Source organism: Babylonia areolata, chromosome 11, assembly GCF_041734735.1.
Source record: "Babylonia areolata isolate BAREFJ2019XMU chromosome 11, ASM4173473v1, whole genome shotgun sequence".
Lineage (NCBI taxonomy): Eukaryota > Metazoa > Mollusca > Gastropoda > Neogastropoda > Buccinidae > Babylonia > Babylonia areolata.
Genome location: NC_134886.1, coordinates 13,930,915 through 13,955,241, shown reverse-complemented (window position 1 = coordinate 13,955,241; position 24,327 = coordinate 13,930,915). Strand labels below are relative to the sequence as shown.

At 41.9% G+C, this 24,327-nt stretch overlaps 1 protein-coding gene across 2 annotated transcripts in view; it reads left to right on the top strand.

Moving 5' to 3' along the window:
- Nucleotides 1-24,327, top strand: part of LOC143287554 (uncharacterized) — a 70,400-nt gene that overhangs the window by 6,954 nt on the left and 39,119 nt on the right. For both annotated transcript variants that reach the window (XM_076595638.1, XM_076595639.1), the window contains 10 exons: nucleotides 5,286-5,339; nucleotides 6,139-6,305; nucleotides 7,048-7,290; nucleotides 8,767-8,916; nucleotides 13,736-13,931; nucleotides 15,632-15,890; nucleotides 18,082-18,247; nucleotides 18,877-19,059; nucleotides 20,465-20,614; nucleotides 23,355-23,640. In XM_076595638.1, the coding sequence (XP_076451753.1) occupies nucleotides 5,286-5,339; nucleotides 6,139-6,305; nucleotides 7,048-7,290; nucleotides 8,767-8,916; nucleotides 13,736-13,931; nucleotides 15,632-15,890; nucleotides 18,082-18,247; nucleotides 18,877-19,059; nucleotides 20,465-20,614; nucleotides 23,355-23,640 (1,854 nt within the window). The remainder of the gene's footprint in view (nucleotides 1-5,285; nucleotides 5,340-6,138; nucleotides 6,306-7,047; nucleotides 7,291-8,766; nucleotides 8,917-13,735; nucleotides 13,932-15,631; nucleotides 15,891-18,081; nucleotides 18,248-18,876; nucleotides 19,060-20,464; nucleotides 20,615-23,354; nucleotides 23,641-24,327) is intronic.

Here is a 24,327-nt window from a genome sequence, read left to right as displayed (position 1 = left end):
TAGTAAATTCATTGATGTTTTTTTCATTTCTTTCTTGCCGGAATAGTAAGATCCATGAAGGTGAACCAGTCTCATTCGAAAAAAATCTGAGATGGATACACACACACACACACACACACACACATGCGCGCGCGCGCGCGCACACACACACACACACACAGGTGGGCAGACAGAGACCGAGAAACAGAGACAGGGAAAGAGAGACAGAGACAGGTAGACATGGGCAGAGAGAGAGGAGAGAGGGAGATATTTTGATTTTTGATTTGATATTTTATTGAATAGATATATCACATGTTCATTTCAAGCGCCACTCCCTTGAATAAATGTGATCAGAGAACTGAAAATTGGATCCTAGAAGCATTCACCCAAAGACCTACGCATACGTACACGAATACATGTATGTACACGCGCATGCACATACATATGTATACGTAATTTATACGCATTCACATGCATATAGACTAAAAATGCATGAATATTTATGTATCGATGTTTATAGCACAAAATTGTTTTCATTTGTCTTCAATATCCAGCTGGTTGAAATAAATCGATTGCGCTGTTAGTGTTCGAACAGAAAGGAGAAACATTTACTTCGTCACCGTTTGTCACAACTCTTGTTTCCACTTCTTGGCCATTATTTTTGGATCTGTCAGTTGAATCGTCTGAGGATTTTGCCTCAAATCTGCTATAACTTTCACACCAGAAGAGAGCATGTTCATTTTTAATTCAGTTTTACACAGAAAACAATGTACTGAGAGCATAGTATGTGCAGCCGATTGGACAGGCATAATCATAGTACACTTTTGTCAACAAAAACATCAACAAAACCCCAAACTTTTATAGATATCTGTAAATATGAGAGAGAGAGAGAGAGAGAGAGAGAGAGAGAGAGAGAGAGAGAGAGAGAGAGAGAGAGAGAGAGATGGACACGATGTCAGAGACACAAAAAGCGACAGAGACAACATAAAAGACAGAAGTGTGATATCATAACTGTATATCGATCGCTTTGGTTAGTGATCTAGATTCAACAAAGATCGATTAATCGAACGGAGGTGGTTGACTCACTGACCCATGTTCATATCTGTTCAACTTGTCGGTAAATCAGATGTCACTACAGGTCGAAACGTTCATTCTAAGAAAAATGTGTAACGTATTCATTATTGTTCTGAATGCACTAACCACTACGGTTAATGACACCGTATGCTATCATTCTGTTAGCGCTAGGAATTATACGTCATCATTTTCGCATCATCGAATTGTCACTAAACTTCAACATAACAGAAAGAAATACATCGTGAGATATATCAACGCTTTGGAAAACGCTGTTGCAACAGAAAACGAATAATGAACATGTAATATATTAGAATACGCATAACAATAACAACAACGAACAAAGAAAGAAAAATGTTAGCTGAAATCAGTGTGACCATGATACATTGTAACACTACTTGAATCCGCGCGCGCACGAATTTAGTAGAAACGGAACTTTTTACAAAGCTAAAAAAGTGATTATGAACAGGGCCAAAAAGCTATATTTTCGTTACTTCAGTCAGCCAGAAATCAAGATTTACCTTTACATATCATTATGGACATGCACCAGTCTATGATTGTTCCTATTGTGTTGTATGGTGCAGAAATATGGGGTTATGAAAATGTAAATATACTTGAAAAATTAGAATTGAAATTTTTGAAACGCTTGTTCAAACTGAACAGAAACACTATGACCCAAATTGTTTATGGAGAAACTGGTATTTGTCCAATTAGTGTGTTAGTGAAAATGAGATCAGTTCGATTTTGGACCAGCTTAGTGATATCAAACACAGAAAAATATTCTGGGAAAATATATTTGACATCACTTGACTTATATCGAAATGGTATTTATTCTTCAAAATGGATGAGTTGTATCAGACAAATTTTAATAGAAGCAGGGTATGACTGTGTTTGGGATGCTCAATTCTTCTTGGAGAGGGAATCTTTCTGCAAGAATGTCAACATTGCTTTGAGAGATAGTTTTCAAAATCTATGGAGACATGCTCTAGAGGCGAGTAGTAAATGTTTGTTTTATCGAAATTTCAAAAGTGGATTTGGTAGAGAAAAATATAAAAGTCAAATGCCTGATTTCGAAGTAGTAATCATAAGCTGGAAATAGAAACAGGGAGACACAAAGGCATACCACGAGAGTTACGGCTTTGTAAGGTTTGTAACATGTCTGTGATTGGTGATGAGTTTCAGTTTATAATGGAATGTCCCAATTATGATCAGTAACGAAATAGATATGTTCCTAAAAAGTATCTGTCACCAAAATCGGTTTTAAATTTTTGTAATATGCTAAAAGGAGGCAAAATAGTCATTTTAGCTGTAAGTAAGGTGATTAGATTTGCAAATGTTGCCTAGCTATACTTTTGGAGTTAAAAGACATTTGTGTTTTCTCAACTTTTATGTGACATTGTTGTGTATTTGGAAATGTTTGTTCTGGACATGAAAATATTATTTTGCAGTAATCCTCCATACTCCAATAGGAGTGAAAGGATAATTAAAACTTGAAACTTGAAACGTGTGTGTGCCCTATAGACAGACACATATGGCGTGGATGGTAACACCTGGCAGCTGCTGGCTCCGCACCGCCACGACATCGGGACTTCTAAGGCGATTGTCAGTTGAAAGAAAAAGTACAATAAACTTCTGTGTGCAGTTTTTATTTCCTGTGTTTGACACAAACTTTTGATGACGACAAATGGTTTCAGGCAATATTTTCCATGGGTGTGTTTGTGAAAGTTGATGTCGCCGCAAAGAAACTTTCAACACATGGCAGATAATCTGGTAGTGTATTATTGCTTTTTTTTTAATGAACATTGTTTAAATTTCATCCAATAACATCAAAACAGTCTTTCGTTCAAAACACATGTGTAAAATTCGCATTCCCAGAATATTTTGAACAATAATTGTACAGTTCCTCATGTAACACTTCACTGCTTGTGTGCACATGTAACATAGTCTAACAGTAATTTACTCAATGACAAATCATCATTAAGCAAGTAAAAAGATCAAACAGTCCAAATATCTGACATGTTTCATATAAGTTCAGTTAACACTATAAATCACAATCTTTGTTCATAATATTGAAATAATATTACATACATAAATGAGGCGTGAAAGTGACCTTAAGAATTAATCAAGTCGACACAATTTCTGTCAATGTCAGCTCCTCCACAATGATACACAAACTCATCAAAAATACCGGATAGCACGTGCTTGGCATGAACTGATGTATCCAGAACAACAACAAAAAAATCTATTTTTGATTCAAAGACAACCTCACATTGCTCGTTCTGTTTTTTGCCATCCTAACAAACACATATCCCCCAAAGCCCATATTATTGTACCTTTCCCCACGAAAAAAAGAATGTTTGCTAGGAAGGACAGATTGAAACACAACCAAAATTCCGTATACTGTACAGCAGAAGGAATGTTCATATCCATGGTATTTCAGTTGACCAAAATTTGATAAACAAGGTTGCTGTGGAACTGTCTGAAAAATATATAAGATTAAAGCAAGGAAAGTACGGCATACAGTTACTTCCGTAAGCCCTTTAAATCTTTTCAGTTCTGTTTGCGGATGATGTGATTATCCTGTCAGATACTGCAACATGATTGCAAAACCAGCTTAATGAACTGAAAACTGAGACAGACAGACGACACTTGACAGTCGATCTGCATGAAACAAATATAGTAGTTTTTTGTAAAGGTGGCGGTGGGTGTGGGTGATTATATTGTAATATACGTACGTTCATAACTTCCGCGTCACTTACTCAGTTTTAGATTGTTTGCATTTTATTCCAAGTTCTGCACATGTCGAACATCCAGTTTCTGTACCTTGGTATCTAGACAATAAACCAGTCCTGAGTCCTGATATTCCAGCCAGACAAACATCTCAATGTGGTAACACGAAGTGGGACTGAGTCCTGATATTCCAGCCAGACAAACTTCTCAATGTGCTAACACCAAGTGACACGGCGATAATACGGCGATATCTAGATCGCGAATATTTGGTTTGTATTCAAACAAAAGATGGTTTGATACGAATATATCCGTAGAAATCTACATGCCCCACTGTGATGAAATGGTCAGGAAAATGAGATACTTTTTGTTTTTGTTTTATTATAGAGATGCAGTGTTTTACGTTCGACATGTGCCTTCTTTATAAAACTGAACACAAACATAGATAACTTTTACGTTGTAGAACTGAATACAAACATAGATAACTTTTACGTTGTAGAACTGAATACAAACATAGATAACGTCATCAGAAGATGCTGACATATGACTGGCTCAGTTTATTGCTGAAGCATTCAACCGAGGAGGAAAAGACCGTGGTTACGAGCGAACCTGATGACTATAAATAACAATCTACCTGCAAAATTATCATTATATACTGGAATAACAGGAATAATTGCTATTTAGATGTAAACAAATCTCTGCCAGATGTTTAGACGTTTGTTCAAATGAACATCGTGCTTGTGAAGTTGTTACGTCGACCAATACTGTTTTGTTTCCTGATCGATGTTTCGGGTTTTCATTTGTAAAAGTACGCATGCATTTGTATTCCTTTATTCCGACTGCAGTCACAATGCGGATGCCGTGTGAATCGTGATTTTTTCGTTAAACCATACCGTGTTTGCTGTAAGTGTCTGAATTTATTTGATGAGCAGTAACTCATCCACTGGCATATCAGCTAAAGTAATTTATTGTCGATAAACCAGTCAAACTGTCAATTGTGAGCTGTTCTCAAAACTCTCTGTCTCTCTCCCTCTGTCTCTGTCTCTCTCTCTCTCTCTCTCTCTGTGTCTCTCTCTGTCTCTCTCTTCTCTTCTCTCCTTTCTTCCCCATTATCCTCCTCCTCCTCCTCTACTTTTTCTTCTTCCGCTTCTTCTCGTTATTCCGTCATAGGTTATCTCTCTCTCTCTCTCTCTCTCTCTCTCTCTCTCTCTCTCTCTCTTTCATCTCTGCCTTCCTTCTCCCTCTCCCTTGTGCATGAACATTCGTGTATATACACACAAGCGCGCCTTCACTCATTGTGACAAACATAAACAGGCATTAAAAAGGACTACTACTACTACTACTACCACTACTGCTGATTCTGCTGCTACAACAACTACTACTACTGATTCTTTTAGCACTGCTACAACAACATTAGTACTACCACCACCATCATCATCTCCACCACCTCCACTACTTTACGAATCCTGTCAGAAGCATGTTTGGAAGCATTAGACATTTTGTTTCAGGTCTCCTCAAGAAACCCAAGAACCAAATTCTTACCTGCTCCAGACACTGCAGAGGTGAGTTTCTTTGCAGCATTGTCTGCGTGTCTGACCGTGTTTCTGTCTGTTTGTCCGTCCATCTGCCTGTCTATCTGTCTGTTTGGCTGTATCTCAGTCAGCTTGGTAGTTGACATCGTCCCTTCCATTAAATCATAAGGCACTACTGATCACTACCGAACTGACTCCACAACACTGCAGGGTCTTCTCTTGTGTGTAGCACCATGGCCACCTAACACTGAAAGATCACCGTGGACTGCTGACACTGGAACAGACGTGCCTGGTTGTGGCTGTGTCGAGGGATAAAGGTGAAGGATAAGGGGTGTGGGGGTGGGGGGAGTGTGGGGGGTCGGGGGGGGAGTAATACCTCTGAAACGGCGTGGACGGTGGGACAGCAAAGGAAAATCCCCAAACCGTTATAAAATACTGTCATTCTAATCACTATGACATCTGCACCACTACGTAAAAGTCGGCCACATGGCTGCGTGGTCGCTTTTCTTTATAAGTTTATTTAAAGGCTAGTATGAATTTCATAATACTTTTGTCCATGTTCTTTTTCTTGCTCCTGTGCGTGTTGTTGTTATTGATGTTGCTCTTCTTCTTCTTCTTCTTCGTTGTCGTCGTTGTCATTGTCGTCGTCGTCGTCATTGTCTTTGTCGTCTTCGTCTTCTCCTGCTTAATATCATCATCATCATCATCATCATCATCGTCATCATTATTATCAAAATCGGCATCATCGTCGTCTTCGTCATCATCATCATTATCATCGTCGTTGTGGTCGTCATCATCGTCATGATGATCATGATGATGACTGTGGCAGTGCCCAAGGAAAGTCACTTCAGGTACGAGGCAGACCGGGTGTATGACTACAGCTACAAGGTAGAGGTGGCCACCCACATGGCTACCAGTCCTCAGCACGCAGTCAGGCTGCTGGTGGAGGCCGTGGTCAACGTCCACGTGCTGGGCACGTGCGACATGCTTCTCAAGGTGAAGGTCACGTTACACGTTGTGTGATAGTTATTGTGTGGGGTATGACAGAATGGGTGGTAGTTTTTGTGTCAAAGGCTTGAGAGCTGCATACTGTTTCTGTTCTCCGTTTCTGAATCTGTCCAGCTGTCTGTCTATCTGTCCTTTTATCTGTCTACTTACTGTTTATATTCTATTTATCTACTCATTCATTAATTCATGTGCGTTATAACACACACACACACACACACACACACACACACACACACACACACACACATACAGAGAGAGAGAGAGATACAGATACAGATACAGGTACAGGTGCAGGTACAGAATACTTTATTATCTGAACAAGAGAAATTCATTTGTGGTGTAAACACACACACACACACACACACACACACACACACACACACACACACACACACACACACACCACACGCACGCGCGCACGCGCGCACGAACAGCACACATTCTCACACACAGAGACAGATAAAACAGGCAGACACATATACACACACTTCCCCACTCTCAAACTTTGTCTCTCTCTTCTCTCTCTTTCACGCACAGACCAATGCACCCAAAAACACACAGACACATGCACCTCATCAAGTTCCCTCCCTTCTCCCTCTTGTTCCTTCCTGTCGTCGTTCGTGCACTAACATTAGTACACTCCTTATGTAATTTTCTCAACCATTCGTCGTTTAATGCTTGATCGATCCCTTCATTCTTTCATTTATTCCTTTCATTTTATTCATTCCAGTTTCGAGAAGTTCGCATCATGGAGTCGGACCCAGAAAAAGGTCTCCGGAAGGCCGACAACTCCAAGCATTTCCGACAGGAGCTGGAAAAAGAGGCGCTGCGCTTTGCCTTTCAAGATGGCCGCATCAGTGACATTTGTCCCTCTGACGTGGACAGTACGTGGGCACTGAACGTCAAGAGAGGTTTTCTGTCAGCCTTTCAGAACAACATGGAGGATTTTAACACGGATCAAACTGTTGATGAGGTGCGCATTGCTTCTGTTGTGGTGTGTGTGTGTGTGTGTGTGTGTGTGTGTGTGTGTGTGTGTGTGTGTGTGTGTGTGTGTGTGTGTGTGTGACACACTTGAGTTTTGTGCATGTTTGCGTGTGTACGCGAGAGATGTTATGATGATGATTGTTATGATGATGATGGGGATCACCAGCAGCAGCAGCAACAACAGCAACAGCAGAGCAGCAGTAGCATCATTATCATTTTGAATTTGGAGAAGGAGATGAGAAACGACCATATGCGGACACTCACACACACACACACACACGCACACACACACACACACACACACACACACACACACACACACACACACACACACACTCGGAAATGTAATCCTGTGTCCCTTGTTGGGACATCAAGGATAGACTTAGGAACATATGCATTAACAAAACTAGAGAAAACAAAGTCAACCGAGTACATTTATTTGGTAAATTAATTAAGAAAAAAATGAACAGTCACTGTAATATGTGAAGTTACTGATGATGATGATGATGATGATGATGATGGTAAGAGGTAGACTAAAGCAATCTTGGTGAAAGTCGACTTACGTGGGATAAAAGAGGCGACGTATCGAGCCACAGGCTCTTCTTCAGGCAAATGAAATGAGTGAGTGACAGACAGAAAGATACAGACAGAGAGGGGGAGAGTACAGTTCAGGAAAGGAAAGTGATGAAAAGTCACAGGAAAGGACACAAAAAAACCAAGAAGGGTGAGTTGAACTGTGAGTGTGTGAAGGAAAGAAAGGGCTCTGAAAGGGAAGGGGGAGGGGAAAGGGGAAAAAGTGGGCGGGGGGTGAGAGGGCAGGAGTGAGGTAAGGGGTAGGGGAGACTGTTAGGGACATATATGAACAAGAGAGTAAAAAAAGTTTTAAAGTGGAAAAAAAAGAAAAATGTTCTTCAATATAATTATAATTGAAAAAAAAATTTAATAAATAAATAAATAATCATTATAATAATAATAATGATATATGTAGATAAATGTCATAAAATACATACAATTTTTTAAAATAACATATTATATTTAAATGATTTCTATTTTATATTTGATAGATAAAGGCAATGTATATGTAATAATATGTTCCTCTTCCCCTTCTCTCCACCTGTCTTTAAAAAAAACGATGAAGATGATGATGATAATGATGGTGATGATGATGGTGATGGTGATGATGATGGTGACGGTGATGATGATGGTGGTGGTGATGATGATGATGGTGGTGGTGGTGATGATGATGATGATGATGTTGATGATGATCGTGGTGGTGATGATGATGATGATGATGTTGATGATGATGATCGTGGTGGTGATGATGATGATGATGATGATGATGATGAAAGGGGCAGAAAGGAAAGAAAGAAGAAAGTAACCAGAAAAGAAAGAATAAAGAAAGATACACTGGGAGATAAGGTTGGCAGATGGCACTGCTAAAACCTGACAGTGGTGACGTGTTCAGACAGACGTGCTGGGAACGTGCCTCACGGTGTACCATACCTCAGGCACCGGCTGGTTCAGCAACACCATCAAGAAGTCCCGAGACCTCGCCAACTGCAGCAGCAGCAGCCAGAGTTCAGCTTCAGTTGTTCCGCTACATCCTCTGCACTCTGTGAGTATTCAAGCTAATGCTTGTATTCTTGGCACAGCAGATCAGCTATGGCTCTTTGTGTTCACATGTATACGTTGGGTCCTTTTTCGTGTACGTGTGTAGGCTCACAAAGAAAAGAAAATCGAAGTAGTAGTGGTGGTAGTTGTAGCAGCAGCAGTAGTAGTTGAAGCAGTGGAAATTGCAGGAGCAGCAGCAGTTGCCACAGTAGAAGTAGTGGTGGTAGGAGCAGAACCAAAATCAGCAACAGCACCGGTGTAGAAGCCTTATCGTACCCCCGGGGTCAAATTTGGCAAGTACAGATTTACCCCGGGGTCTTTCTAGACTAGCCTGGATGGTCCCAGGAGTAAAATTGCCCCCTCACCTGTTGGATTTTACACTGGTTGTCAAGGGGGTAATTCTAGGCTAACTGGAAATGAACCCCGGGGGTAAATTTCGCCCAGTTTGAAATGACCCCCTTCTGACTTTTCTTCCACTATCCTGTCCTTACCCAGACGAGGCCTCGGATCTTTCTATACTTTGCTGGAATGATTCATTGTGTGAATCTGGCCTGGTCAGACCTGACCTCACCTCCCTAGTTGAGACTCACTCCCCTGTGGAAAGGAAGGTTGTTCTGGACCAGCCTCAAAGTAAGCAGGGGATCAGCTCAACATGAACAAAATGCCCTCCCCTCTACGTTCTCCCCACGTTTCACTATGCTCGTCCCCACCCAGAGACCCCTGTACCCACCAGCAAGTAGTAAGGGCTGGGTGGGTACTTTGGGGCTGGCCAAAACTGGCTTTTCCTTATTATCATTTTTTTCTCCAGTGAAACAAACATTTTCATCTGATTAATTTGATTCTTTGATGCATGTATCACGTGTGAGAGGAACTACAGAAAACGACCAGAAAATTCAGTTTGATTCATCCAGGAGTACTTACCCCGTCAAGCTAGTTGAAAGGGTTGTTCTATTGGTGTGTGTGTGTGTGTGTGTGTGTGTGTGTGTGTGTGTGTGTGTGTGTGTGTGTGTGTGTGTGTGATAGTGAGTAAGTGTGTGTGTGTGAGTTGTGTGTGTGTGTGTGTGTGTGTGTGTGTGTGTGTGTGCATTTGAGAAATCCCGTTGCGCTCAGCTGGATATACATCAATCGGGACTGTAGTTATTCAGCTGTGGTCAGCGGTGGTCAGTTAACGGTCAAAAACGAACCATGGCATCATAATAATGCACAAACGTGACAAAATATCACAGTCTGACCATTTTTGCGATCTGCAGAAGTCAGTAATGGTCAGCTAATGGTCAATTTCCACCAAGACGTCCGAATAACTGTATAACCGTCACAAAGCAGTGTAATATGAATACACAGTGGTCAGGCAGCGGTCATGAAAACCAACCAAGACATCACAATGCAAAAAGAGAGACACATTTACGCTATCAGAACACTTTGGGGGTGTGATCAACAGTGGTCAGAGGTGACCATAGAACAAGGGGAACAAAGACCCGGAAGAACATAGACATAGGGGAACAAAGACCCGGAAAAACATAGACATAGGGGAACAAAGACCCGGAAGAACATAGACCTAGGGGAACAAAGACCCGGAAGAACATAGACCTAGGGGAACAAAGACCCGGAAGAACATAGACCTAGGGGAACAAAGACCCGGAAGAACATAGACCTAGGGGAACAAAGACCCGGAAGAACATAGACCAAGGGGAACAAAGACCCGGAAGAACATAGACCTAGGGGAACAAAGACCCGGAAGAACATAAACCAAGGTGAACAAAGACCCGGAAGAACATAGAGCTAGGGGAACAAAGACCCGGAAGAACATAGACCTAGGGGAACAAAGACCCGGAAAAACATAGACCTAGGGGAACAAAGACCCGGAAGAACATAGACCTAGGGGAACAAAGACCCGGAAGAACATAGAGCTAGGGGAACAAAGACCCGGAAGAACATAGAGCTAGGGGAACAAAGACCCGGAAGAACATAGACCTAGGGGAACAAAGACCCGGAAGAATATAGACCCAGGGGAACAAAGACCCGGAAGAATATAGACCCAGGGGAACAAAGACCCGGAAGAATATAGACCCAGGGGAACAAAGACACGGAATAATATAGACCCAGGGGAACATAAACCCGGAAGAATATAGACCCAGGGGAACAAAGACCCGGAAGAATATAGACCCAGGGGAACAAAGACCCGGAAAAACATAGACATAGGGGAACAAAGACCCGGAAGAACATAGACCAGGGGAACAAAGACCCGGAAAAACATAGACATAGGGGAACAAAGACCCGGAAGAACATAGACCAAGGGGAACAAAGACCCGGAAGAATATAGACCAAGGGGAACAAAGACCCGGAAAAATATAGACCTAAGGGAACAAAGACCCGGAAAAACATAGACCTAGGGGAACAAAGACCCGGAAGAACATAGAGCTAGGGGAACAAAGACGCGGAAGAATATAGACCAAGGGGAACAAAGACCTGGAAGAATATAGACCCAGGGAAACAAAGACCCGGAAGAATATAGACCCAGGGGAACAAAGACCCGGAAAAACATAGACATAGGGGAACAAAGACCCGGAAGAACATAGACCACGGGAACAAAGACCCGGAAGAACATAAACCAAGGTGAAAAAAGACACGGAAGAACATAGAGCTAGGGGAACAAAGACCCGGAAGAACATAGACCTAGGGGTACAAAGACCCGGAAGAACATAGACCAGGGGAACAAAGACCCGGAAGAACATAAACCAAGGTGAACAAAGACACGGAAGAACATAGAGCTAGGGGAACAAAGACCCGGAAAAACATAGACATAGGGGAACAAAGACCCGGAAGAATATAGACCTAGGGGAACAAAGACCCGGAAAAACATAGACATAGGGGAACAAAGACCCGGAAGAATATAGACCCAGGGGAACAAAGACCCGGAAGAATATAGACCCAGGGGAACAAAGACCCGGAAGAATATAGACCCAGGGGAACATAGACCCGGAAGAATATAGACCCAGGGGAACATAGACCCGGAAGAATATAGACCCAGGGGAACAAAGACCCGGAAGAATACAGACCCAGGGGAACAAAGACCCGGAATAATATAGACCCAGGGGAACATAGACCCGGAAGAATATAGACCCAGGGGAACAAAGACCCGGAAGAACATAGACATAGGGGAACAAAGACCCGGAAGAATATAGACATAGGGGAACAAAGACCCGGAAAAACATAGACCTAAGGGAACAAAGACCCGGAAAAACATAGACCTAGGGGAACAAAGACCCGGAAGAACATAGAGCTAGGGGAACAAAGACCCGGAAGAACATAGACATAGGGGAACAAAGACCCGGAAAAACATAGACCTAAGGGAACAAAGACCCGGAAAAACATAGACCTAGGGGAACAAAGACCCGGAAGAACATAGAGCTAGGGGAACAAAGACCCGGAAGAACATAGAGCTGGGGGAACAAAGACCCGGAAGAACATAGACCTAGGGGAACAAAGACCCGGAAGAATATAGACCCATGGGAACATAGACCCGGAAGAATATAGACCCATGGGAACAAAGACCCGGAAGAATACAGACCCAGGGGAACAAAGACCCAGAAGAATATAGACCCAGGGGAACATAGACCCGGAAGAATATAGACCCAGGGGAACAAAGACCCTCAAGAATATAGACCCAGGGGAACAAAGACCCGGAAAATATAGACATAGGGGAACAAAGACCCGGAAGAACATAGAGCTAGGGGAACAAAGACCCGGAAGAACATAGACCTAGAGGAACAAAGACCCGGAAGAACATAGACCTAGGGGAACAAAGACCCGGAAGAACATAGACCAAGGGGAACAAAGACCCGGAAGAACATAGACCTAGGGGAACAAAGACCCGGAAGAACATAGAGCTAGGGGAACAAAGACCCGGAAGAATATAGACCCATGGGAACAAAGACCCGGAAGAATATAGACCCAGGGGAACATAGACCCGGAAGAATATAGACCCAGGGGAACATAGACCCGGAAGAATATAGACCCAGGGGAACATAGACCCGGAAGAATACAGACCCAGGGGAACATAGACCCGGAAGAATACAGACCCAGGGGAACATAGACCTGGACAAGGACCTACCTGGAAAATATAAATATAAAGACATCACAATGCAAAAAGAGAGACACATTTACGCTATCAGAACGCTTTGGGGGTGTGATCAACAGTGGTCAGAGGTGACCATAGAACAAGGGGAACAAAGACCCGGAAGAACATAGACATAGGTGAACAAAGACCCGGAAAAACATAGACATAGGGGTAACATTGAAATTCCCCCTCTTACTGTTGTTCATACACTGGAATTATGTTTATTAATCAAAAATTTTACTTATCTAATTATTGTTTCATTCCTTCCTTTTTGCCATATTAGTCGAGAGTAGCTTCTATACAGGCGATTACAGTAGGACAACCCCGCCTTTGCATATGCAAAATGGTAGTGGAAGGGAGAGGTGGAATGCGGGACAATAAAGGCTAGCCTAAAATGACCCCCATTTCTTTTTCAATACCTTGATTAAACGTGTATTAGGGGGCAACTTCCAGCTGGTGTGGGGTTAGGGAGGTCGGTCTTGACAAACCTGAAATGACCCCGGCGATCATTCGAAGACAGCCTAGACTGACTCTGGGGTGAAAAACAGCAGAGGGTAGATTGAGGCTGTTACACCAGTACCGACAATGGCAGTTGCAGCAGCAACGGCAAAAGTACCAACAAAAACAGCAGTAACAGCTACTGCAGCAGCAGCATTGTCTGTAGCAGTCGTACCGGAACAAGTGCCTGCTGTTCCCTCTGCTGCAGACACTGCTGCCTTCCTTCCTGTCGGGACGCCAAGACTGTCAGCAGACGATCGACTGGAACGGGGTCCTAGCCAGCGCCCTCTGTGTGGAGCAACGTCACTTCCGACCACTGTCAGGGACGACGAACGGGTCTGTTACCAAAGTGTCACAAATGATCAAGTTTCTTCAGAAAAGGGAGCGAGGACAGTTCTTTCCGCGTGAGTCTTCAAATTCTCGATACTTAAACATGATGGCATTTTGAGTTGAATATTTATTTCGATCTTAAGTTGGAAGTCAAGTTAGATGACATATTTGCCGCTGTACAGTTGAAACATAACACGGTTGCTGTAAAACTCGCAGTGAATGTAGAAATGGGGATGGGGAGTTTTGATTCAATTTATACGAGGGTCATTCAATAAATAAGGTGAATTTTTCGGTATAAGGACTTCTAATACAGATAGAAGCTTACTTTTTTTTCTTTTTTCTTTTTTCTGTTTTACTTCTTTTTCACATGGATTTAATTTGTTTTGCAGATTAAAAAAAAACTTTGAGAGTTTTGGCGATTAACAAAGATGGCCGACCAAGATGCATGCTCCAGGATTGAACAGCGGTCAGTTATCAAGTTTTTGGTTGCTGAAGGGTGCAAACCAGTTGAAATTCATAGGAGAATGTCAACTGTGTATGGTGCCACATGTTTCAGCCGAAAAAATGTCTACAAGTGGGCTAAATTGTTTAAAGAAGGACGGAGCAGTGTTGAGGATGAAGACAGGCCTGGAAGGCCTACAGAAGTGAGGTCTCCTGAGGTGATCGAATCAGTCAATGACCTCATTCAGTCTGACAGAAGGGTGACAGTGGATGACATTGCAAGGACTTTGAGCTTATCTGTTGGGACAGCACACAAAATTGTCCATGATGACCTTGGCTACTCAAAGGTCAGCTGCAAGGAGTCATCTTGCATCATGACAACGCAAGGCCTCACACAGCAGCCCGAACGGTGCAGACCATCAACGAGCTGGGCTGGGAACTGCTCCCTCATCCCCCTTACAGCCCAGACCTTGCCCCTTCAGACTTTCACCTGTTTGGTCCCTTGAAAGCGTTCACGAGAGGCACGAAGTTTGAAAGTGACGATGAAGTCAAAAGTGTTGTGAGCGACTGGCTGAGACATCAGTCCAAAGATTTTTATGCTGAGGGAATACGGAAGCTTGTGCACAGATGGGAAAAGTGTGTGACAGTGCTGGGAGACTACGTTGAAAAAAAAAGTAAGCTTCTATCTGTATTAGAAGTCCTTATACCGAAAAATTCACCTTATTTATTGAATGACCCTCGTACTTTGAGGATGCTATTTTACTTCTTTCATCTTTCAAGTCTAATTTTGATCATTTTATTGATGTTGAACTTTTTTTTTGCTTTCCTTCATCTGATCTTTCATTCATAAATTTGATTGCTTTATCTCTGTGTGTGCGCGTGAGTGTGTGTAAGCGTATGAGTGTTCTTATGCGTTCGTGTGTGCGCGCGCGCGCGTCTGTGTGTGTGTGTGTGTTTGTGTGTGTGTGTGTGTGATGATAAATAGGCGATGGTGATGATGAAGTCCTAAAATAGGTAACATCTCACGCTTACTTTCCCTCTTTCCATATGCTTGTCCGTCTCCATCTGTTCTGTCAATGTCTCTCTTCCTTTCGCTCTGTCTCGAGCCCTATCAATGGTAAGCACTGGATGGGATGTCGATTGCCTATCCGTTTTTGCCTTGGTACCTGACCGGTTTTGCCTTGGTACCTGACCGGTTTTGCCTTGGTACCTCTGTGTGCATGTCTAACTCACCTTTCTGTGTGTCTAGCTATATTTCCTTATCTCTGTCTGCCTGTCTCTCACTGTATATGTTTCACTGCATGACTGTGCTTTGTTTTCCCTTCCCCTCCAGCTGTATATAAACGAATGGGTCTGCAATACGACTCCACCGTTCAATCTCCAAGGAATAATAAAATGGACAGTGAAGAGGCCCTTCGAACAGCAAGAGCGACACTTCGAAAAATGTGTCTTCCTTCGGAGATTCTTCCGGATACTCCCGACCTCTTTTACGATCTTGTCACCAACGTTCGTCGACTCAGCCATCCAGGTCTCCGAGTGTTGTACGAAAAAGTATCTGGACCATCATTATGTTCGGATCATGCTCGTTTGAAGTAAGGATAAACACTGTGTGTGTGAACAGAATAGAATATATTGAATTGAATAGAATAGAATAAATTTTAATGTCATGAAACCTTAAGGTTTAAGAGACAAAAGTACACTGGATAACAAATAAACAGATACCAGCCGCCGTGGCGAAGTGGTTAGCGTCGCGGACTGACGGCTGGGAGGACGCGGGTTCGAATCCCAGCAGAGGTGGGTTTTTCGGCCCGTGGCCGGCTCCTACCCAGAGTGGAAAGTGCTATGGGCTTAAATGGGGAGACTGGGACCACACAGTCGAGTGTCATCCACTTTACGGATGCGTCTTGGGTGTGTTGCTCAAATTACCTGACCAACACTGCAAGTTTCTGTATCTCGCGGGCTTGGTTGACGCCAGGATATCATTATGAAAGGAAGCGTAAAGTACAGCCTTGTCACGAAGTCCCAAACCAAAATGGACCTCCATAGCAACATTGTCATCGTCGTCCTCCTCCTCCTTCTTCATCATTACCAGTATAAACAAACAATGTTCTAAAATCTGTGGCTTTTCATGCCCTGCTCTCATGGTGACCTCAGTTTCGATACCCCTCCACTTCTGTGCTTGGGGTGAGTCCTGTCAATGTCGTCAGTGTCGGCATATTCACGGGGGGTTGTTGTTGGAGGGACTTGGCGGCGGTCTCCACTCTGAGAGGGACGCTCACTCAGTCTGGCTCCGCGACTAAGCCGTCATTGTCGTCAGTAGGTGGCTTAGTAGGTTGTGTCCTAAGTACGTTAAATCAGAACAGACACCACTGAACACCACCGAAGTGACTCAGCAGCAGTCCAGGGTCTCCTCTGGTGTGTGGCCTCCTGGCGACCTAACATCGATGGCTCGCTGCGGACTGCCGACGTTGGGAGTGTGAAAGACGAACCCATGTGTGACTGTGTTTAGGGGACTCGGAATGAGCGGCCTGGGAGCAATGCCACTGAAACGGTGCTTATTGACGGGTCAGCGCAAAAAAAGGAGATAAATAGATAAATAAATAAATAGGTACATGATTAACCTCACAAATTGGAAGAGCATTCATGAACAATTTTTCATAATCTTGTTTTTATATAGACATCATCTGTTAGCAACAACAGACTGGGAATATTTCCTGTGTTATTCGAATTTTGAATATCTGTTATAAATTGTTTTCTTAAGGCATTGTATTTAACACAATGATCAAGAGGGTGTGTGTGTGTGTGTGTGTGTGTGTGTGTGTGTGTGTGTGTGTGTTGTCACCAATGAAATAATTATTTAACAATAAAGAAAATATTGATTAACTGATGAATTAATTGTCTGATCATTGTTGTTGCAAAAAAAAGACAAAACCAGTCTTTCTCCCTTCCGTGAACAAGATGTAAACCGACCTGTGCTTGGCTGGTGATTGACTCAACGTTAGGCTGTTACTTAAGTTATAATTAAGATATCCTTCCAGTGGAAAAACGGAGAGAAAATATGCACTGGTTCGTCTGCCAGTGTACCATTTATATATGAAATTCTGCCCTCGCCAGTTTTTGATATATTGAGTTCTGGAATTCAGTTCTGACTCTGACATCGATATGCCTCATGTTGGCTGGAAAATGTACGGTTTTTATTGTTGTTGTTTTTGTTTTTGTTGTTGTTTTGTTTTGTTGTTTTCGTTTGTTTGTTTGGTTGGTTGGTGTTGTTGGGTTTTTGTTGTTTTTTTGCGTTTTTTTTGTTTTGTTTTTGTTTTGCTTTTTTGTTTTTGTTTTTGTGATTTTTTTTTCTTTTATTTGTTCGGAAAGGACCCTTTCAAAGACGGAAAATAACACACGTGTTCCGTTATTGAAAGTGTTCAGGCCTTAATGCATGATCTGAGCATGAATACCCGTTTTGTAGAACCGCATCCTCGTTACTACGGATCAGTAGACCTAAACTAATTGAAACTTCTATTGAAGCAATATTCATTCAATATCCAACCCACAGTGCGAAACAGTGTTCAAAGTACATTGGATATTCTTTTTTCTTTTCTTTTTTTTCTTTTTTTTGTTTCTTTCTTTTTCTTTTTTTGTTTAATTTCATTGTTCTTTCATTTGCATTTATGTTATCATTTGTGTTTATTAAAGTACCACACCATTGAACAAGGATTGAAATGCAGTAAAGAAAAAAACGCCAACTAGATAATCCAATAAAAAGAGAAAATCCCTTTGTCTCTGCAGGAAGTTTTTCCTGGATGCGCTTGCAATGGCGGGAACAGAACCAGCTGTCCGTCTGTTGGTAAAAGCGCTGACCACACGTGAACAGGGACCAGTCAGTTCCCACTTCCTCCTCTCCACCCTCGCCTTCCTCCCCTCCGTCACCTCCTCTATCCTGCAAGATGTCAGAGTGAGTAGGTGGTGAAACCATGTCAGCATTCTCTACTCTGAAAGAAAAACCCTCCACGGACTAAAATGTGCGCTTCTTGTCATTAACTCATCAAAGCATTCAAACAAAGGAGGCTTTTGGAGCATGCCCTTGCAAGTTGACATCGCATCGTATTGTAAACCGCGGAGCGCCATTCTGTGTAATGAAGTTGTTTCAAGTGTGGAGAATGTGGTTATGATAGTTTTCACGAGACGTTAGACATTGTGTCTGTAGATGTAAAGGACACAAAACAACAACAAAACAAAAAAAACTCTTACAAGCAAAAGGAAAATAAAAATAAAAATAATATAAAAACGGAGGATACTTAAGTATTTATAACCCAAGTACATACGTATGTTTACATCTTTCAATTGGTTTCATTTTTGTTCGTCTGTTTTTTGAGATAGTCGTGGATATAGTGATGAATTGAGAGTGGGCGAGAGAAAGATGAAACAAAATGCCACGAAATGAAGCGAAACGAAAAACGAAAAGAAATTTATTTGATTTGAGAGAGAGAGAGAGAGAGAGAGAGAGAGAGAGAGAGAGAGAGAATGCTCGTGTTTTTTGTTTGTTTGTTTGTTTTTTTAATCTCCTCTCATCCTCCTCTGCAGTCTCTGCTGGAGTACAGACCCACCAGTGAGGCGGCCATGCTGCCAGTGTCGAGTATGGTGTACCGCTACTGCCAGCAGTATGGACAGCAGTGTGACAGCGACGCTGCCGTTCAGCGTATCATGCTGCACTTTCGGCGTGCTGTGGGAACACAGTGCCTGGCCAGAGGGCCCCACGGCCGGAAAGTGAGGGAGGGAAATAGTGTTCGTTTATTCATTTCATTCACTTATCTCTCATCTATTTATACATTCATTTACTTATCTATTTGTTTTATTTACCTATTTATCTATTTACTTACTTACTTACTTACTTACTTACTTACTTACTTACTTACTTACTTACTTATTTGTTTGTTTTGTTGTTTGTTTGTTTATTGATTTATTCCTTGTACGTCTTTCCATCTCCCTGTTTAAGTTTCTTTGTCTCTGAGTACGTTTCTATTCTTGCCTGTTACTCTCTGTCTCTCATTCCTTGTCACTGTCTCTGTCACTGTCTCTGTCTCTCAGTCCTTGTCACTGTCACTGTCTCTGTCTCTCAGTCCTTGTCACTGTCACTGTCTCTGTCTCTCAGTCCTTGTCACTGTCTCTGTCACTGTCTCTGTCTCTCAGCCCTTGTCACTGTCACTGTCTCTGTCTCTCAGTCCTTGTCACTGTCTCTGTCACTGTCTCTGTCTCTCAGCCCTTGTCACTGTCACTGTCTCTGTCTCTCAGTCCTTGTCACTGTCTCTGTCACTGTCTCTGTCTCTGTCACTGTCTCTGTCACTGTCACTGTCTCTGTCACTGTCTCTCAGTCCTTGTCACTGTCTCTGTCACTGTCTCTGTCCCTCAGTCCTTGTCACTGTCTCTGTCACTGTCTCTGTCTCTCAGTCCTTGTCACTGTCACTGTCTCTGTCTCTCAGTCCCTGTCACTGTCTCTGTCTCTCAGTCCCTGTCACTGTCTCTGTCTCTCAGTCCTTGTCACTGTCACTGTCTCTGTCTCTCAGTCCTTGTCACTGTCACTGTCACTGTCTCTGTCTCTCAGTCCTTGTCACTGTCACTGTCACTGTCTCTGTCTCTCAGTCCTTGTCACTGTCACTGTCACTGTCTCTGTCTCTCAGTCCTTGTCACTGTCACTGTCTCTGTCTCTCAGTCCCTGTCACTGTCTCTGTCTCTCAGTCCTTGTCACTGTCACTGTCTATGTCTCTCAGTCCTTGCCACTGTCACTGTCTCTGTCTCTCAGTCCTTGTCACTGTCTCTGTCTCTCGATCCTTGTCAGTATTTCTATCACTGTCTCTGTCTGTCTGTCTGTCTCTCATTGTCTTTCTCTCTGTCCCTCTCTGTCTCTGTCTGTCTCTCTCTCTCTGTCTGTCTGTCTGTCTGTCTGTTTGTCTGTCTGTCTCTCTTTCTCTCTCTCTGTCACTCTGATTTGCTATCTTCCGAAAATTCTGTGCTAAAAGATGTCTGTTTCCTTTCTACTTGTTTTATTTCTCACAATGTTTGTTTTTCCTTTTGTCGTTGTTATCATTGTCAGTTCATATGATTATATTTTCCCTCTTGCCAAAAGGACAATATTGTTAATATCAACAAAACATTGTCAGTGTCTGTCACTCAGATTGTCCTAGGGTTACGTGCCATTGGCAATGCCGGACGTACAAAGAGGATGACCGAAGTCCTGACCGCCTGTCTGAAGAGGAAGAATAACCCCTTGGATGTCCGTGTTGCGGCCATGCAAGCTTTCCGACGCATGTCTTGTGAAGAATCAGTACGTCAAATCTCTCTCTCTCTCTCTCTCTCTCTCTCTCTCTCTCTCTCTCTCTCTCTCTCTCTTTGTTAAGTATAGTTTCCAAATGTTACACCACTGTGCTAAACACAAGATTATATAAGTGGTTTGATGACAATAACATGATATCAGAAAGTCATGCAGGTTTCCGTAGAAATCATTCCACACATTGAACACATATTTACCTTACATGCTATTGTACAAAAATGTATGACAAAAACGGTCGGAAAATGTACGTGACTTTCGTTGACTTCAAGAAAGCGTTTGACTTTGTGAAGCACGACAAATTACTCGAATGTTTACAAAATGATGAATGATGGTATTACAGTGATTTATTATTATTTTTAGATCTTTATCAATATTTGACAACAAACAAGAACGCCAGAGAATCGACAGACAGGTAGAAAATACGAAAAAACCTTAGCCGTATGAAGAGCACAGGAACAGGAGTCATGATGGCTGCCGGAAAAAGAGGGCGCTAGCCAGCGGGACAAAGGGGAGGTTACCTACTTCCGGGAGATTATCGGCCGTAGTTTCGTTTTCTCCGCATAGGCGGATAGTAGTTTGCACAGGACAGGAATGTCAGACCCCTGCCGGAGTCTGCACTAGTTGGGTCACGGTAAGTATGTTATTTAAACGTAATTTTAGATAGAAGATTTCCTATAATTCACATATCTCCTTTATTAGAACTAATTGTCAACAGTCGAACTTTTTTGATTGTCCAAGTAGGCGTCCGCCAGGGATGTGTTCTAAGTCCAACTCTGTTCTCGTTATTTAAAAATCAGTTGGCTGATCATGTATCAGAAAAAGGAAGACACGGAGTTCAGTTACTTCCAGGTGTCATAGAATTATTTATTCTCTTCTTTGCAGACGATGGTGCTTTGCTGTCAACAACACCCGCCGGGTTACAAAATCAGTTAAATATTATAAAGATGTGCTGTGATAAAAATAAAGTAAATATAGAAAAAGGAGGAGCGCTGGCTAGAAATGAACAATGGTGTTTTAATGGAGTTGCTTTAAAAGTTGTTAACAATTATTGCTACCTTGGTTATACATTCACAATAAAAATTAGTCCCAAACTAGGTACTATGTACGGTTTTTAAATAAAGGTTCAAAAAAAAAAAATAATAAAGCAAAAAATAAAGCTGTAATTCTCTTATATAATGTATTTCAGAAATACCAAGAAATGACATATATCGTGTTCTTTAGAAGTTTTGACACAAAAATATGGCCCATTCTCTTCTGTTCGTCAGAAATCTGTGGATTACATAGATTAAATCATACTGAGAGAGTATATAATTATGATGGCTTGTAAACGATGTTTAGGAGTACCCCTTAAAACGCTTATCAAAATGGTGTATGGTGAATTAGGTCGATATCCGCTTTTTATAATTTTTTTAGAAAAGCTGCATATGATACTGGTTAAAGTTGATTTCCATGGAGCCTCATCGATAACCATATCAAGCTAATCATATGTTAATGACTCTAGATATGTCAGGGAAACGCTGTTGGGTAACGAACGTTTGGAAGATTCTCTGTGAAAAAGGTTTTGATATTGTCTGGCTTCAGCAAGGTGTTGGTAATGTAAAAATCTTTCTTAGTGCTTTGAAGCAAAGGCTTATTGATATATACATACAAGAATGGACTGGATCCTCGAGAGACAGTGACAGATATATGAGCTACACGTCGTTTAAAACTATTTCTGAAAAAGAGGCATATATCTCAAGAATTGACGTATACTGTTACAGAGTAGCTATCATACAGCTGAGACTGAATGTATTGTCAATTAATAATGATAACCTACACCGATACAGTGATTCAACAGATAAATAGATGTGTTTATGCTGTAAACATTCCTTTGAAAATGAAAAAAACATGTACAGTTTGAGTGTACATTGTATAGGGACATCAGAGAAACCTTTCTGAATGACTACATAAGAATTGATTTTGGAACACTACTCAGGTCAAAAAACGAGAAACATTATCAGACTATGTCGAAATTTATTTTTCATGCAATGAACAGAAGGAAACTTCTTACTGGTGGGATATGATATGTTTATGATTCAAATATTACTGCTAGGTCCATCTAATTCCCCGATCCCCCCACCCACCCACCTTCTCTCTCTCTCTCTCTCTCTCTCTCTCTCTCTCTCTCTTCTCTTCTTCTCTTCTCTTCTCTTCTCTTTCTTTCTCTTCTCTTTCTTTCTCTACCCTCTTTTCTCTTCCTCTTTCTATGTGTCATTGTTTCCTTCTTGCTATCACTCTATGTTACTGTTCGTTTTGTGTTGGAAGGAACAGACCTGGAGTGGATTTTTAGTGTTGCTTGTGTGTGTGTGTGTGTGTGTGTGTGTGTGCGTGTGTGTGTGTGTGTGCGTGTGTGTACGTGTGCGTGTGCGTGCGTGGATGACAGAGAAAGACAGAGACAGCAATAGAACGAGAAGACAAGATAAAGTCTTTGTTATCAATGGTAAGGGATAACCATAAAGAGATTCTTTGTGAAAGACACAATATAAGCAACGTATTTCCTATCTATTTTGGTTCTTAATTCTCTCTCTGTTTCTTCTTTTCTTAACATTTCGTTCTTTCTGTCTTTCTTATTTGTTTTGTGTGTTTTTGTTTTGTTTTTCTTGATTTCTACATCACTTGTTTTGTTTTTCTTGATTTCTACATCACTTGTTTTGTTTTTCTTGATTTCTACATCACTTGTTTCGTTTTTCGGCAGCGAGAAAGGGCACAACAACTCTTTGAAGACACCTACGCGCACACAGAACTAAGAATAGCAGCATACCTGACCATGATGCAGTGCGCCAGTATGTCACAGTTCACGAGACTACAACGCACCCTGGCGACAGAATCCAACATACAAGTTGTCTCCTATGTTTTCACCCATTTGACAAACCTAAAGGAAACCAGTGAGGAACTGAGAGACGACGCAGAACGTGTGTTGACGTATGTAGATTTTGCTTCAAAACAACTTGGACGACTACAGCTTTCAAGACATTTCGCAGGTACTTGATTTTCGTTGAAGAAAAGAGACATGCTAGTTGGCGAAAAGAGGCATGCTAGTTGGCTAGAAACCAATCTGAAGTTAGTGGATTTGCTTTTGGTCCCCTAGCCATTTTGCACTGTATCTGTATCACTGCATAGCTTTCTTGCCTTAACCATTCTGACGGGTCATGATTTTAGACAAAACCTTTCTCCCTGTGTGTTCCGTTTTGTATTGTTGTTTAAACAATTGTCATGCTGTAAAACACGCTGCCGTCTTTCACCTGTCCTTGAGCTGTTCAGACCCCTTGGTGACTGAACTATTTCTACATACGTGTCAAATACTATTAATCAATCAAATGATGCTCCACAAAATGTTGCTCCGATTATGAGCACTTCAACAGTCCCATTATGGGAATTAACTGGAGATTTCTTTTGACATTCAATATTATGACATTAAGAATCCCAATATACTAGCTTCTCGAGTCAAATCACACTTGTCTGAAACATACCCCCACCACTTAAACAAACTACAGACGGTTCTGTTCTAGAAAATCAGTTTGCTGGTTCTGGATATACAATTCCTGCTTTGAAAATTGAAAAGTCATATCATATTGGAAAAGGCTTCTTAATTTTTACAGCCGAATTAATTGCCGTTCTTATGGCATTAACATATCTAATTGATCTGCCCCTAAACTTGATTAATGTTT